This window comes from Fulmarus glacialis, unplaced genomic scaffold, assembly GCF_000690835.1.
Source record: "Fulmarus glacialis isolate BGI_N327 unplaced genomic scaffold, ASM69083v1 scaffold480, whole genome shotgun sequence".
In the NCBI taxonomy this organism is placed as follows: Eukaryota; Metazoa; Chordata; class Aves; order Procellariiformes; family Procellariidae; genus Fulmarus; species Fulmarus glacialis.
Genome location: NW_009185615.1, coordinates 20,667 through 34,721, shown reverse-complemented (window position 1 = coordinate 34,721; position 14,055 = coordinate 20,667). Strand labels below are relative to the sequence as shown.

The window sequence follows — 14,055 nt, the reverse complement described above, 5'->3', positions numbered from 1 at the left end:
TTATTTTACAAGGTATACTGTTTCATCATCTATATACCATGACATAAAAAGCACAAGAAATATGGTCTGTAAGAAATAAACACCATCAATAATTTAGTTGAAAACATTTATCAATTCCGATACAGTTCTTCCTTATTTTCCTCAGTAAATTTTTTGCTTTTTTTTCTTTTTCTTCTTTTATTTACTACCTTAAGGCAGCGGTAAGTTTTCTGTAATGTCAGTTCTTAGCAATGTATTGACTTAATGTCTGTAGTGCTGCAGTGTGTTTTGCAAGGCTGCTTCTTAGATTGGTATGCATTAATAGCCATTGCAATTTAAAAAATAACATTAAGTTCCATTTAGAGAACAAATCACTCTTTTCTATGCATTAGTATTGCATGCTTCAAACAAAAGTTCTGGCTGTGTATTGGACAGCTTCACATCCTCTATGTCTAGAATGCATATGTATCAGTATGGTATCATGCAGTATCAAGTAATACACTTTCTACATGCATAGCCCAGTTGCTAATTGTTCAGCTGAGCATGGAGAATTGTAAAATACTCTGAGCAGTATAACTTTACATGTATTCTGTTGTCTTTTATAACTTTGTAGCAATACCAGTTTACAGACAGTGAAACAGATGTTGAGGTAATTACAGAAACCGCTTACAAAGCAAGCGATGCAGTAAAAACTACTGCATTTCACCTTAGTTTGATGTGGGTATTTTTGTCAATCTAGCCTGTGTTTATACATGATATGTTGTGCTTTTCTATTTTGTCTGTTTCATTTATGACAAAAATATTTATTTTCTGGTTTCAAACATGAACTCAGAGATGGCTTGTTGTTTTAAGCCAATGACCTGTTTCACTTTCCATATACTCTATGTTGCATTTAGTTATGGTTTTAAAACAAATACTTTATGTAATAAAAATAAAGAAGTATATGGCAATTTAGTACAACATAAAATTAAGATTTTCACATAAACTAAATTTAAATTTCTGGAATTAATTTTTTATTACTACGTAAAGAAATTTTTCATATTATTTTTATGTAAACCATTGCCAAAATACTCACGTGTGAGATGGTCCTGTTGGGCAACAAGATTCCTGTTTTGGCAAGTGAAACAGTGCTGAAATTTCACTTTTAAATAAAAGTGAAGAAAAGTTATCTCAAAGGCTTGGCACACCGTAAAATTACAATAAACCTTTAAAATTTTAACTGTATGTTTCCATTATCTTTCACTCATTCTGTAGTAGATAATTACATTTTTCTTTTTTTTATTCTCTGAGGAAACCTTTTCTACTTAGATTTTAATTTCTCTATGTTTACGTTTGCTTGAATCCTTATGTTAAATGTTTATATTTGCTTTGAACCACACACATTATGTTCATCTTAATCATTGCCCTATGTATTTTTTTCCCAAGATTTTCATTATTTCATTTTTTACAGGGATTCTTTGAGGATGAAGATGGAAAGGAATATATCTATAAAGAGCCTAAACTCACGCCTCTCTCAGAAATTTCCCAAAGACTCCAAAAACTCTACTCTGACAAATTTGGATCTGAAAATGTCAAAATGATTCAGGATTCTGGCAAAGTATGATCTTTATTGTCTCTAAAAAATTCTAATATATTTCTTCCATTAATCCACTTGAAATACTGTGGGATCACTGTCTGTTACTCAGTTGGTACACAAACATATGTGTCCAAAAACTCTACTGGTTGAAGGGCATGAAAGAAATATCATCTCCTATTAAGTTTACCTTTAAGAACAACCAAAAAGCTTAATTTCCATAGTGTTACCTCCCAAAATAAAAATTGTATCTTAAAACAAATTTGAATTATGATCATATCTTGTGTTACCTTTAGCTATATTTCTTGCCAGTTCATGTACAGTTATTCTTCAGAAGTTTTTTCCTTTTCTGCACCTCAAGAGCAGAGTCCAAACTTTCTTCTGAAGTAAGAAACGGACCCCTCTTCTGAGAAAAGAATGTAAATGTAAACAACATTTTAACTCTGTATCAGTTGTTCTTGTTATCCTTTGCTTATGTCTCTGACCCTGTTCAATTTTATAAACGCTTAAACTGTAGAAAAAAATGCTCACACAAAGTCACCTGGTTAAGTCTAGATTTGTCATAGGAAATGCTTTCCTTTGTAATTGAAGGCTCCAAAACTGGTGAACTAAAGATACGCTGAGAAGAACACATACTGCACAAGATGCCTCTCTGCATTCCTTTTGTTCCCTTCCTCAACCAATTTTTAGCTTTTGTTTGGATTCAGACTTTATGGTGATTTTCTCTTATAATAATTTCCTGTCTCTTCTGTTCCTTTATTCTACCAGTAAGATCACAAATTTCTGTGCTTCTCGTCTTGAAAGTGCATCAATGGTGGGCTTTTCAATATTGGAACTTTAAAAGGAGAGGAGGACTTATGCAAGGGCTAGATTTCATGCCATGGGAGGCGAGAGATTTATATTGTAATCTCAGTTTTTCACAGTACTTCCAGTATACTCTCCTGAATTCTTTACAATGAATTATAATGCATGTGTTTGTCAGCATTTGTAGGGAACATTTTCTGTCAGCTGTATCAGAATGAGTACATAAATTACCACTTAAGTTCCAGTCCAATAATCTTGAAAACATTGCAGATTTAAAAAAAAAAATTAATCAAGCAGCATGTTCCAATAGCAGGGAGCAGGGAGACCTTAGCTCTGTTCCCAGTTTGCTCCAGGACTTACCTGGTGACTCCCGTGTGTGTATTTGCATTGTTGTTTTTCCCACTTAGTTTATAGACGTGAAATGGTGCAGTCAGGCAGAGATAATATGAATATTTGACGTGGGACTAAAATGGTAGGCAACAACTTTTACAAAGATGCACAGGTTTAGGGTGGCCTCTTTATCCCGTGGTTGGGGGAATTTAAAAAAAAAAAAGAAAAAATTCCTTGGTCCATTTAGGGACCCTGTTGGGCAAAGACCTAGGAGGTCTCATCTATTGGAGACTAGTTGCTGCTTTTACCAAATTACCAGTCCATGAGGCTCTTACTCATCCAGTTCTAGAAACAAAATGAACTAAATAGTGAAGCCTTCAATTTGCCTTGCTCCCACCAGTATGTTCTTTGGTACCCTCATAGAGTGCCAGAGTTGAGACAGGTTGGAAGGAGTGCCCTTCTGAAGGTGATATGTGAACTATTTACAATGTTGGGGTTTATTTTTAATTATTAAATTTTTTTATCACTAGCAACTTTTGGTCTCCAATCTACTGTTGTATCAGTTGTCATGGAGGACAAGTATTTGTTTCTGGGTTTTCTGAATTTGTGCCTTCCAGCGTTAATCATGGGTATAATTCTGTATTATGTTTTTGTTTGCAGTTCTGCATACAGCAATTATGGATAATGAGTGCTTAAAAACAAACAAAACAAAAAACAAAAAACCAAACAAAACCAAACGAACAACAAAACAAAAAAAACCCCCAACGTGTTGTAATGCATCTAGCTGTGTTGTCTTCCTAATAGTTAGAAACTGAATGCAAAGAAGCCCCGTGAGGACATTAACGTTTCCTGTGGTTTCAGTAATTTACAGGTTAAGAGATCAAATTTAATTTCTGAAAGTTGTGTGACCACAAATAAATCCACTTTATTCACAGTGTAGCTATTTGATTTTTTTTTTTGGTCATGTTTTTAAGGTAAATCCTAAGGATTTAGATTCAAAATATGCATATATTCAAGTTACACATGTAATTCCATACTTTGAAGAAAAAGAGTTGCAAGAAAGAAAAACAGATTTTGAAAGGACTCATAACATTCGTCGCTTTATGTTTGAGATGCCTTTTACTCAAGCTGGTAAAAGACAAGGAGGAGTAGAAGAACAGTGTAAGCGACGGACTATTTTGACAGGTACTGATTGAATGGAAATTTCCTTTAAAAGAAAGCTGCTCTTTTATTTTGTTTTTTATACTTAATTCTTGATACTAGGTTTTTCTGTATGTTGTGTATTTTGTCAGAAAAAATCCTTTAGAAGATTTCATACACGACTGTTGGAGGTGACAAGAATTGCAAAGTATACCAAAGTACTGTTAGACAAAATAACCTTTCAAAATTAGTACATACTTGAAAATAAATGATATGCGATAACTTAGAAATGACCATCTGAGAATACGTATATCATTGTGTGATTTCTTAACCCCTAAGCATTGGAAAAAGAGAGTAAAAATCTCTAACTACCCTTCACTTTTAAATAATTTTGTTTTTTTTTTTTTTAATAATGGAATGTCTGCATCTCTCCCTTTGCTATTGCCTGCGCCCACCTCTCTTTGCTATAAAACATTGAAGGACGGTGGTATTATGCTTGCTGGTTTGGGTATGGGGTTTTTCAGCATTCTTTCCGTCTGTGGACCTGTTGAATGCAGCATTGGTTCTTTTGTCTAAAAGCAGCTAAAAGAGACTGAAGGCAGATTCTGGTTTGGTTTCCAGCCTCTGTTCAATTGTGACTTTGGACTAATCCCTGAGCTTTAGTTTTTCCTTTGTTAGCTTCAGAAGGGAGAGAGAGCGGCCATCTATCTCCCCATAGGCTCAAACTTTAGAGATATTTAGTTCAGTGATACAAAACATTTTGTTATACTTTTAAGGGAGATAATTAAAAGTTACGGTGTGCTTGGTGATGTTTCTGTATAACATGTAAATCTGAATTTGTGAAATAACAAGTTGCGTTTTGACTGGAAGCATTAATTCAAGTCCTTTATAGCTATCAGCTAAAATACTTTTCATATTTTTAGCCAAAACTAGGTTTTCAGATTGGTTTATTCAAGGGATAATCCTCAAATAATTTTTTTGGTTTTTTTCCTTAAGCTTCAAGAATTTTGAGTCTGGAGTCTAGCTTTCCTTTTTCTTAGAAAAAGACTATTTTGTGTTTTGTCTCTGTTAAGTGTGAGCTTCTGTATCACTGTCTTAATACAGTGGTAAAAGCAACTTAAATAAATGACTTTAAGATGTCAGCTGTCCATAGCTAATACTTGTAAGGAAATAGAAAATACAGCTCTGCTGGTTTTGATTCTTCTCCTCTTTGAGATATGTGAATGATACGCAATTCTTTTTATGGTTCTCATATGAAGTTGGGCAACTAGTTACATCAAAATGAGATTTTAACATAAAATTCTATCCAAACACACCTTATTCAAAAACCTTTTTCTAACTATATTAAACTTGTTTCCATCCATAGCTATACATTGTTTCCCATATGTGAAAAAGCGCATTCCAGTAATGTACCAGCACCATACTGATTTAAACCCAATTGAAGTAGCCATTGATGAAATGAGTAAAAAAGTTGCAGAACTTAGGCAGCTTTGCTCTTCAGCTGAAGTAGATATGATCAAATTGCAGCTGAAGCTACAAGGAAGTGTCAGTGTTCAGGTAAGAGCGTATACTTTGCCATTCAGCTATTTTGCTTACTTCTGTCCCTGAAAAATTATATAAGTAGCATTTTATCATTAGTTTCTATTCTGTATATTCAAGAATGTCCTAAATTAGAAATATGCTTACTGTTTGCGGTTATTTCCAGAATAGGAAAAGCAATAGAATTATTTCATATAAACACTGATCATGGACAGTTATATGAAAGGATTAAGATTCATCTCTGGAATCTTTGGTGGTCTGAGCCCCATCAGGTTTTGGTGTAAAGCTGAAGCTACCATAAAATAGTGACTTCCCATATGAGGATGAATGAACATATCTTGCCTGGATGTAGGTCTGCTCACAGTAGGTTCAACATGGTCTTTATTGCTTTTATATTTTGGTCAGATCCCTATGGAGATGGAGTGCGAAAATATAGGAGGAGGGTAATAGAAAATCTCACTGTGCAACATTTTATTTTGCCTAAGGCAAGCAAGAACTGAATGTATAAAGAAACCATCAGAATCACCAAAATAGGGTACATAAAGCAGTTATAGCATGTACACATCAATATGGTAAGGGTCTTAAGAATGCAATGACAAAAGTGCTGCTCTATTACTTTTAACTGATTCAAATCAAAGGAACAGTAAACACAGTTATCTGAAATGAACTGTTGTCATGTTGTTGAAGAGAAAATTAAAAAAAAAAAACAAACAACAAACCAAGGTTCCAGAATCAGGAAGTTGTCAAACTAGCATTTGGGATAAGAAGTCAGGGGCTCCTACTGCTAATATAAAAGAATAATAGGGATGAGTCAGAAATCGTTGAATCCACTTTTCGTGTAGGTGACATAATAGGACAATTAAGTTTCTGCTAATTATTGCAGAATTTTCATCTTGGAAGAATATTTTCAATAGATAAGCAGACCAAACAGTAGTAGATTTAGCTCATTTTCCTACCCTAATTTCATAAGCAGAGATGACAAATTGGCACTATCAGCAGTTACTTTGCCACATCATCGAAGTGGTTTCTTTGTGCCAGGACAGGTTCATACAGAGTGCTGTAGAGAACTCTCCTGCTTTTATGTTCCAACTCCAGCAGTCATCTTATTTCATAAGTGCAGCTTTTTTGAAATCAGTGTGTTCTCCTAAGAAAAGCAGATCAGACAGACACCTGTAGTATCTGTTATTGCTAAGACAATATGTCTGAGAACTGACTTTATTTTGTAATTCTTGTTCTTTTTAGGTTAATGCTGGTCCGTTAGCATATGCAAGAGCTTTCTTAGATGACACAAACACCAAAAGATATCCAGACAATAAAGTAAAGCTGCTAAAGGAAGTTTTTAGGTACGTTTTTTTTTTTTTTGGGGGGGGGGGGGGATTGACTTTTTTTCAAGAATGGTATCATAAGAATTTTTTTTAAAACTTTTAACTTTTATAGTGTTCTGACTGCATTAAAAACATGCTTTAAGTTGGCATTTTGAATTAATCATTTGGATCTTGTATTCCTGATTGAGATCTTTTTTTATTATTTTATCTAAATCAGGCAATTTGTTGAAGCTTGTGGGCATGCTCTGGGTGTAAATGAACGACTTATAAAGGAAGATCAGTTGGAATATCAAGAAGAAATGAAGGCCAACTACAGAGAAATGGCAAAAGAGCTTTCTGAAATAATGCATGAACAAGTATGTGCTGAAATTAAATTATACATACCAGCGTTCAGAATGTAGCTGTAATGTAATTTCCCCTAGGAAAAGTGTATGTAACGCTTTACATAAAAGTATTGTTTCTTCTCCCCCTGTCTCCTGACTTCAGAGGCAAGGATATTATTTCCAGGAGGACAGGAAGGGCTGAAGATTCATGCTTGATCCCTGCCTTCTTGACATTTTTATTTATCATATTCATCACTTCAGGTTCCTTTTCCTTCATCCACTGTTACTTGTATAATCTTTTCCCAGAGACATAGACTGGCTCATAGTTCTTAACCCTCAAGACTTGTATTTCTGGCCCACAAGAAATACCTGTGTTTTCTGATAATATTTTACCTTACAAATATACATGTCTATGAGACTTTCTTAGATGTATGACCATAATAGCAACGTTTCTTAGTTTAGGAACCAATGCATCCTAGTCTGGATAATCAATTGATACAAAGAGGAGCTCTGAGTTTCTCTTGTCTGCACAGAAACTGTAGGCTTTACTCAGAAATCGAATTGTACAGGAAAAATCAAACTTGAGACCTACCCGAGGCGTTCAGTCTAGCTGACATTTTAAACGTGCTGTTAATCTTGCAGCTTTTTTTCAGGATTGCGTCCTTTAGATGTACAATGACTTTACCCATTTACTATTTTTTGACATCTCTAAATTACTCTATTATTATCCAAGAAATACTTGCTAAAAAAGCTAATCAGTTTGCTGGTATAACAGCTTATCCGTAGGCTTATCTAGGAAAGATTTGCCTTTATTCTACCCTTGCTTAGATGGTATCAAAACTTTTATGGAGATTTTTTTCTGTTCAAAAATGTGTCAAGTGTCTAAAGTTCACTTCACATGCTTTCTTGCTCTCCTTTATTTCCTGATGTGGTTTTCTCGGGTATTGTGCTATGAGTAGCTCTGTGCTATGATATAATATGAAATAATATGGTGAAGCACAAGAATATAGCAAGCGCATAGGCTTTATTTTCATTCTCTTATTCTTTTGTTATACTATCACAGGGAAAAGCTTATCACAAAACTAACTCTTTTTAAACACCAGTGTCAGAGAATATTGCAAAACAAGGTTTGTAGGGAGTGATGCCACTTTATCAGAATCCATGTGTTGTTTTTTTTTTTAAAAAACCCAGTGTCTTTCAGACGTGTGTAGAGGAAAACAGTTTTGAAAGATCCCTGGAACAGGAAAAGAGATTACTTAGCTGACAAAAATGAGACAGTTTGACTGCATTTCAATGTGATGTATTGAACAGCAGAAAGCAGTGGAGGGTTTCAGAAAGGACTGATTGGACAGCTGATTAAGATGAACGAGGTATATGGGAGAATTAGACAGCTGTACAGAAGACCCCTTCAGAAAAGAGAGGAAAATGTTTTGGTCAAATAATTTAATGATAAGAATAATAAATGAAAGATTAATATTCCCCTGGCATAGGAAAAACTAAAAGGATATAATGACAGTTTGTACACAAGAAAAAATACTTTGAATTAATTCATTAAAGTAATTAATGCAAAATATATATGTCTAAAAAATGCTCAGGTGTGTGAGTTTCCAAAGATTGATAAGAAAAAGCATGTAATGCCTGAAACTTCAAAAGTAAATCACATTGTCTAAAAGTAAACAAAGAGAAGAAGGGGCAAACAACTGATACCTATAAGATAGTATGAACAGAATATGAAAGTACAGGACTGACTGAATTAATGTGTACTATTAGCCTACCACTGTATTCTTTTTATATAAATTTAATTAGTTGTAAATAATTAAAACATGCTATGTTTTTGGGTTGTTTTTTTAAAAAAAATTAGATTGATCACTCCCCTGAAGGCTTGGAATCATGAGGCTTTTCACTGAAATCTTTAAAAATGTAAACTTTGTGTGCCTGCCTACTGCTGTATTTGGAAAAAGAGCTTCTCACAATGTTTGTTCTAATGTCACTGAAAAAAACCTATTAGCTGTCTTGTAACAGTGTGGATTTTAAACAATTGCAGAAATTTTGTTATGAAAAATATAGAAAAGAATCTTAACAGATTTTTCTTTTTTTCTCCTCTGCTGCTTGCCAATATGATCAGATGGGATGGTAATTAGTTTCTGTTACTTCTGCTCTTAGTTTATCTAATCTTTACATAATTCCTTTCTTTCCAATATTTCTAATCTTAGCATTAGTAAATTTATAGCTGTTAAGAATGAAGTCTTTTTGGTGCTTCGATAGCTTTTGATAAGAAATGCTCAAATCATACCCCTAAGTCAAAAAAAAAGAAAGAAAAAAAAAAAAAGGGCAAAAAGCAAGCCTGTTGTCCTTGTGAAACTCTTTTTGAAAGTTAACAAGAGAAATGAGAGAAGCTATTCAAGCTTCCTCTAGAGAGGACAGTGTAATACCTGAATTAGGAGAACTGATGTTGGAGAAATAGCTACTGCCCTCCTAAATCTAGTAGAGGATGGCTGAAAAGAGTAACCATCCCCAAAAAGAAGTTCTGTGCAATTGAGAAAGTACTAAAAAAATTGAGTTGATAAGCAGCGCATTATGAAATTGGTTAGCTGTTTTATAAATGCTTGTGTCATTTTGTAACATTTTCATAAATACATGTTTTCCATTTTAAGATTACTCCAGTTGAAGAAAAGGCTAGTGTTATGCCTAATTCGCTACACATTTTCAATGCCATAAGTGGAACTCCGACAAGCACAACGGTTCATGGGATGCCCAGTTCTTCTTCAGTTGCATGATTGTTTTGTAAAGGAAAGTATGTTCGTTCTTTTTAAAGTATGTGGATTTGCTTAATTGTGTGCAAACTCAGGATGATTTTGAAGCTAAATTTTGGGCACGTGCAAGCTGCATAATTCATACGAATGTCCGAGCACACTTAGCAAATAGCAGTACTGGTAATAGTCTTTTAGAGTAAGGGAGGCGCACATATATTTTTCTAATCTTGCTGGTAACATCTAAAAGTATTCACAATGTCGTTGCAGAGGTGCGTGTTGGAAAATTATAAAGTTGAAGTTAATTTCTCTTTTTCATTAGAAAGTATTATTAAAATTAATTGCACATTATAAAAAAGTGTTGTGGGATGTAATTTTGCAGATGTGTAACATTCAGGTGTTCTTTTTGTGTATGGCACATAGAGATTGATTCCAAGTACAAGAACTATTTTGGGGCTAGAGAGAGACACTAGTTTTTTGGGTTTAATGGAACTGACAATAGTAGTTTTTGTACCATTTGGCAATTTGTTGTGCTTTATTTTATACCTTGTTGTATTTTGGAGGTATGTGAGCTTAGATCTTATTAAACAACTAAACACAACCAAAGGTCTGTATTAATGAACACTGAGTTATACTAAAATATCAATAGTAGTAAATTGTTATGTACATATTGTTTGTTAATACAGTCCATACAGTCTGTACATAAATGTATTACATTTCTAAGCATTTTTTAATATTCATACCAGCTCTTATCCTTCTGCTTTCAGTTTATTGTGAAAATTTGCTTATTCCAAGTATATGCAGACTTTACAGTTCATTTATTCCTGTATATAAATAAGTGCAATATAAAGATGTATACAGTCTTTGCTATGTTAGGTTTATATGCAGTTATGAAAAGAAAAAAACTTTTTTGCCAAAGCAATGGAGTATGTAATTGGTGATTATGGTTACTGTGGTAAATGGTGGTATAATTTAAAGCTTTTTCCATATTCTTATTCTTTTAAGACATTAATTTAGTAATTTTATATTTGGGGAAAATAAAGGGTTTTAATTTTATTTAACTGGAAGCATTGTCCTGCTGTAATTAAACATTCTGTACTACATCTATATTAAAAGGAAAAAAGTAGTTACTTTTCTCACTGTGTGCTCTGGTTTTTATTTCAGATTTGTCCCTGAGACTGGGGAAAGATGAAAGCTTGATTAAAAAAAATGGCTTTTTGCAGCTTAAGTGTGAGATGAGATGCAGACACTTCTAGGGTGTGTTTCATATTCCTTGTCAATAAAGGGAATTTAGGTTATTAGTTATCAGTTTTGGATCCATCATGTTTGATTCAAGTAGCATGTTACAGTAACTAAAGGTTGTTACTCACCAGTACAGTTAGTATTAGGAAGTCTTCAAAACTTTTCATCAAATGACAGTAGAAATCATCTTTTCCTTTATGTCATAAGCTTTACTGTCATTTTCTGTAGCGTGGCATGAAACTCATATGTTGCCATTATTCATCAAAGATTTTTCCAAAACAGCTCATCCTGGTAGTGAAACGCTGGATAACTCTGCTTTTTCCAATTATGTTTCTGAAACAAAATTCCTGTTTTTTAAAATTCTTTTCCTTAAAAGAAAAAAAGGGAAGAAACCCCCCCGACAAATACTTCTAGACAGTGAACCCATAATGCTGTGATAAGAGACTGTCCAACAGTCCCCTTTCTACCCCTCCACCCTATATGCTTTCACTTTTTTGTTCGTTTGTGGAAAAGGGATATAGGAATACTTTGTTACGTATCAATATAGTTAGTCTCAAAAGGTATTTCATTATTAGGAGAAAATATCCTGCAAAGTTGTTTTGCCATTCAGGAAGATTTCTATATCAATATATTAATAGAAATTGTGTACATTATGGTGGCTTCTTGTAATTACCCCACTTTTTCTAACTTTCCCTTTCCTTGGGAGCAGAACTGACAGTTCCTGCAGTTGTACAATACCTTTTGCACTGAGACGTCAGTTTGACACAGTTGTATCTGCTAACCAACCTATAAATGTAGTATGTCTTCATAATTGAATATGTATCTATGTATATTTATATACAGCTAAATATATGTGTAACTGTGTTGCTTACTTCCTGAAAGCTGGCCTATGAAAAACAGTGAAATGTGGTTGACAAAAGTTGATGTAGGTTTACGTAGGGTAGTATTAATGATTAGCACGTGTTCAACTCTAAGTCTACAGACATTTTGTTTATAATCTTACATGATGCATTCATATGAGAGAACACACCCTCTAATGTATTGTTTTGGGTTTAGATATGCTAAGATTATAATTGCTGGGTTTTACCTCCTGAATAATTCATTCTGTACCAGCCTCCCTTTTCTGCTGTTGCTTCCACAACATGCAAATCAGGTATCTAATATGGGTTATTCTTTATTTATAAAGACTTGGGCTCTGTACTGGTTTGGCTGGGATAGAGCTAATTTTCTTCACAGTAGCTAGTATGGTGCTATGTTTTGGATTTGATGAAAACAGAGTTGATAACACAGGGATGTTTTAGCTATTGCTGAGCAGTGCTTACACAGAGTCAAGGCCTTTTCTGTTTCTCACACTGCCATGCCAGCGAGGAGGCTGGGGGTGCACGCAATAAGCTGGGAGGGGGCACAGGTGGGACAGCTGACCCCAACTGACCAGAGGGATATCCCACACCATGTGACGTAGTGCTCAGCAATAAAAACTGTGGAGAAAGTTTGCCAGGGCAGCGGTTGCTCGGGGACTGGCTGGACATTGCTTGGCTGATGGTGAGGAATTGGGGTTTTTTGCATCATTTGTTTTTCTTGGTTTTGTTTTTCTTTGTTTTGTTTGGGTTTTTTACATATTAAACTGTCTTTATTTCAACCCACAAGTTTTCTCACTTTTACTCTTCAGATTCCCTCCCCTACTCTGCTGCAGGGCAGTGAGCGAGTGGCTGTGTGAAGTTAAACCACAACAGTCCTTTTTGGCACCCAGTGTGGGGCTTGAAGGGTTTGAGATAACAGATTTGACCACAGCATGTTAGAGGGAACTTATAGTTATCATCTGTTTAACAGTGGCTGGTCGCTATGTTGATTTACTTGTTCTCGGCATTGGTTTATCTGATCAATGCCATACTCTCCTTTTTTTTGCTGCACATCAAATTTGAGAGCTTGTTAAAGTCTATATTTGACTTTCGCCATTTGCTGTGCAGTGTAGCATTGGTTGTGTTTTGCCTGGGAGAACTATGATAAAAACATTGGCATTGAGCCTAATCTGGTATTTGGGCCCTGCATTGTTGCTTTCCCTTTACTTCAGGAACCATCTCATGAAGACAATTAACAATTACACTTTTTCCCTTTTCTCCTCCGAGAACCAATCGGTGGAAGGAATGAAGAATGGCACTGTCCCCTTCTTTTCCTGCGGAGTAGATGTTTTCTCCCTTTTTATAATAACTCTTCAATATCTTGGACATCCTTGGGTAACCAAAATACTCCTACGAGCATGTTTCAAGAATATGTTTCCAGTTTTTCCTAAGGTTTACCAACTGTTTAGGAATATCACATAGGGATATGTCACAAGGCAGTATGGGTATGGGCAGCAAGGCATTTGCGAGAGGATGGGCAGCTACCTAGAAGGGTTGTCATTTCTGATGGTCTGGGACTTCACCTCCGAACAAGTGCAGGATCTTGATGAAGTGATAGAATGTTTGAAAAAAGAATGCCTTGGCTATGCCAGAGGCACAATTTATCGCCTTGTGCGGGGGCCTGGTATATGCCTACCGAGTGCTATTCAGCACCCTCAAGGGGAAGAGGAAGGTCTCTGGATCTGAAGACATACAAACAGCCCCGGCTAAACCAGAGACCCAACCCTCAACTATACCAGTTGCCCCGGTAGTCAAGAAGAAACAATGGAAGCAGAAGTCAACCCATTTAGTAAGGGAGGAAGAAGCTTCTCCTGAGAGCAGGAGGGAGAATCGAAAGAGACAGCCTGTTCTGCAGCGAAGCAGTCACAAGAACAGGAGGGGGAAGAGACAGAAATCATAAACAAGTCAAGAAACCACCTGGTCACTAAGTGAGCTGTGAGAAGCAAAAAGATTCCAGCCATCATCCAGGTGAGCAAATTATCAGCTGGTTTCTCCAATGCTGGGATACTGGGGCCAGTAGTCAGGAATAGACGGTCCTGAGTCACAACCATAACCAGATGGAGCCCAAAGTCATGGACTAAATGAACTCAATGGACATTTTATGGATGTTTTACAGGGGTGGCCATTAGGCTAGGGGAATGATATCTGTGT

General features: G+C 35.3%; 1 protein-coding gene across 1 annotated transcript in view; it reads left to right on the top strand.

Moving 5' to 3' along the window:
- The window catches only part of LOC104082275 (dedicator of cytokinesis protein 9-like), a 48,476-nt gene extending 38,560 nt beyond the window's left edge, over positions 1-9,916 (top strand). Inside the window, exons 22-29 of the mRNA XM_009585711.1 lie at positions 195-200; positions 593-628; positions 1,430-1,576; positions 3,661-3,871; positions 5,193-5,383; positions 6,608-6,708; positions 6,908-7,046; positions 9,668-9,916. Coding sequence (XP_009584006.1) covers positions 195-200; positions 593-628; positions 1,430-1,576; positions 3,661-3,871; positions 5,193-5,383; positions 6,608-6,708; positions 6,908-7,046; positions 9,668-9,790 — 954 coding nt within the window. The 3' untranslated portion in view covers positions 9,791-9,916. The remainder of the gene's footprint in view (positions 1-194; positions 201-592; positions 629-1,429; positions 1,577-3,660; positions 3,872-5,192; positions 5,384-6,607; positions 6,709-6,907; positions 7,047-9,667) is intronic.
- Positions 9,917-14,055: the final 4,139 nt, after the last annotated feature.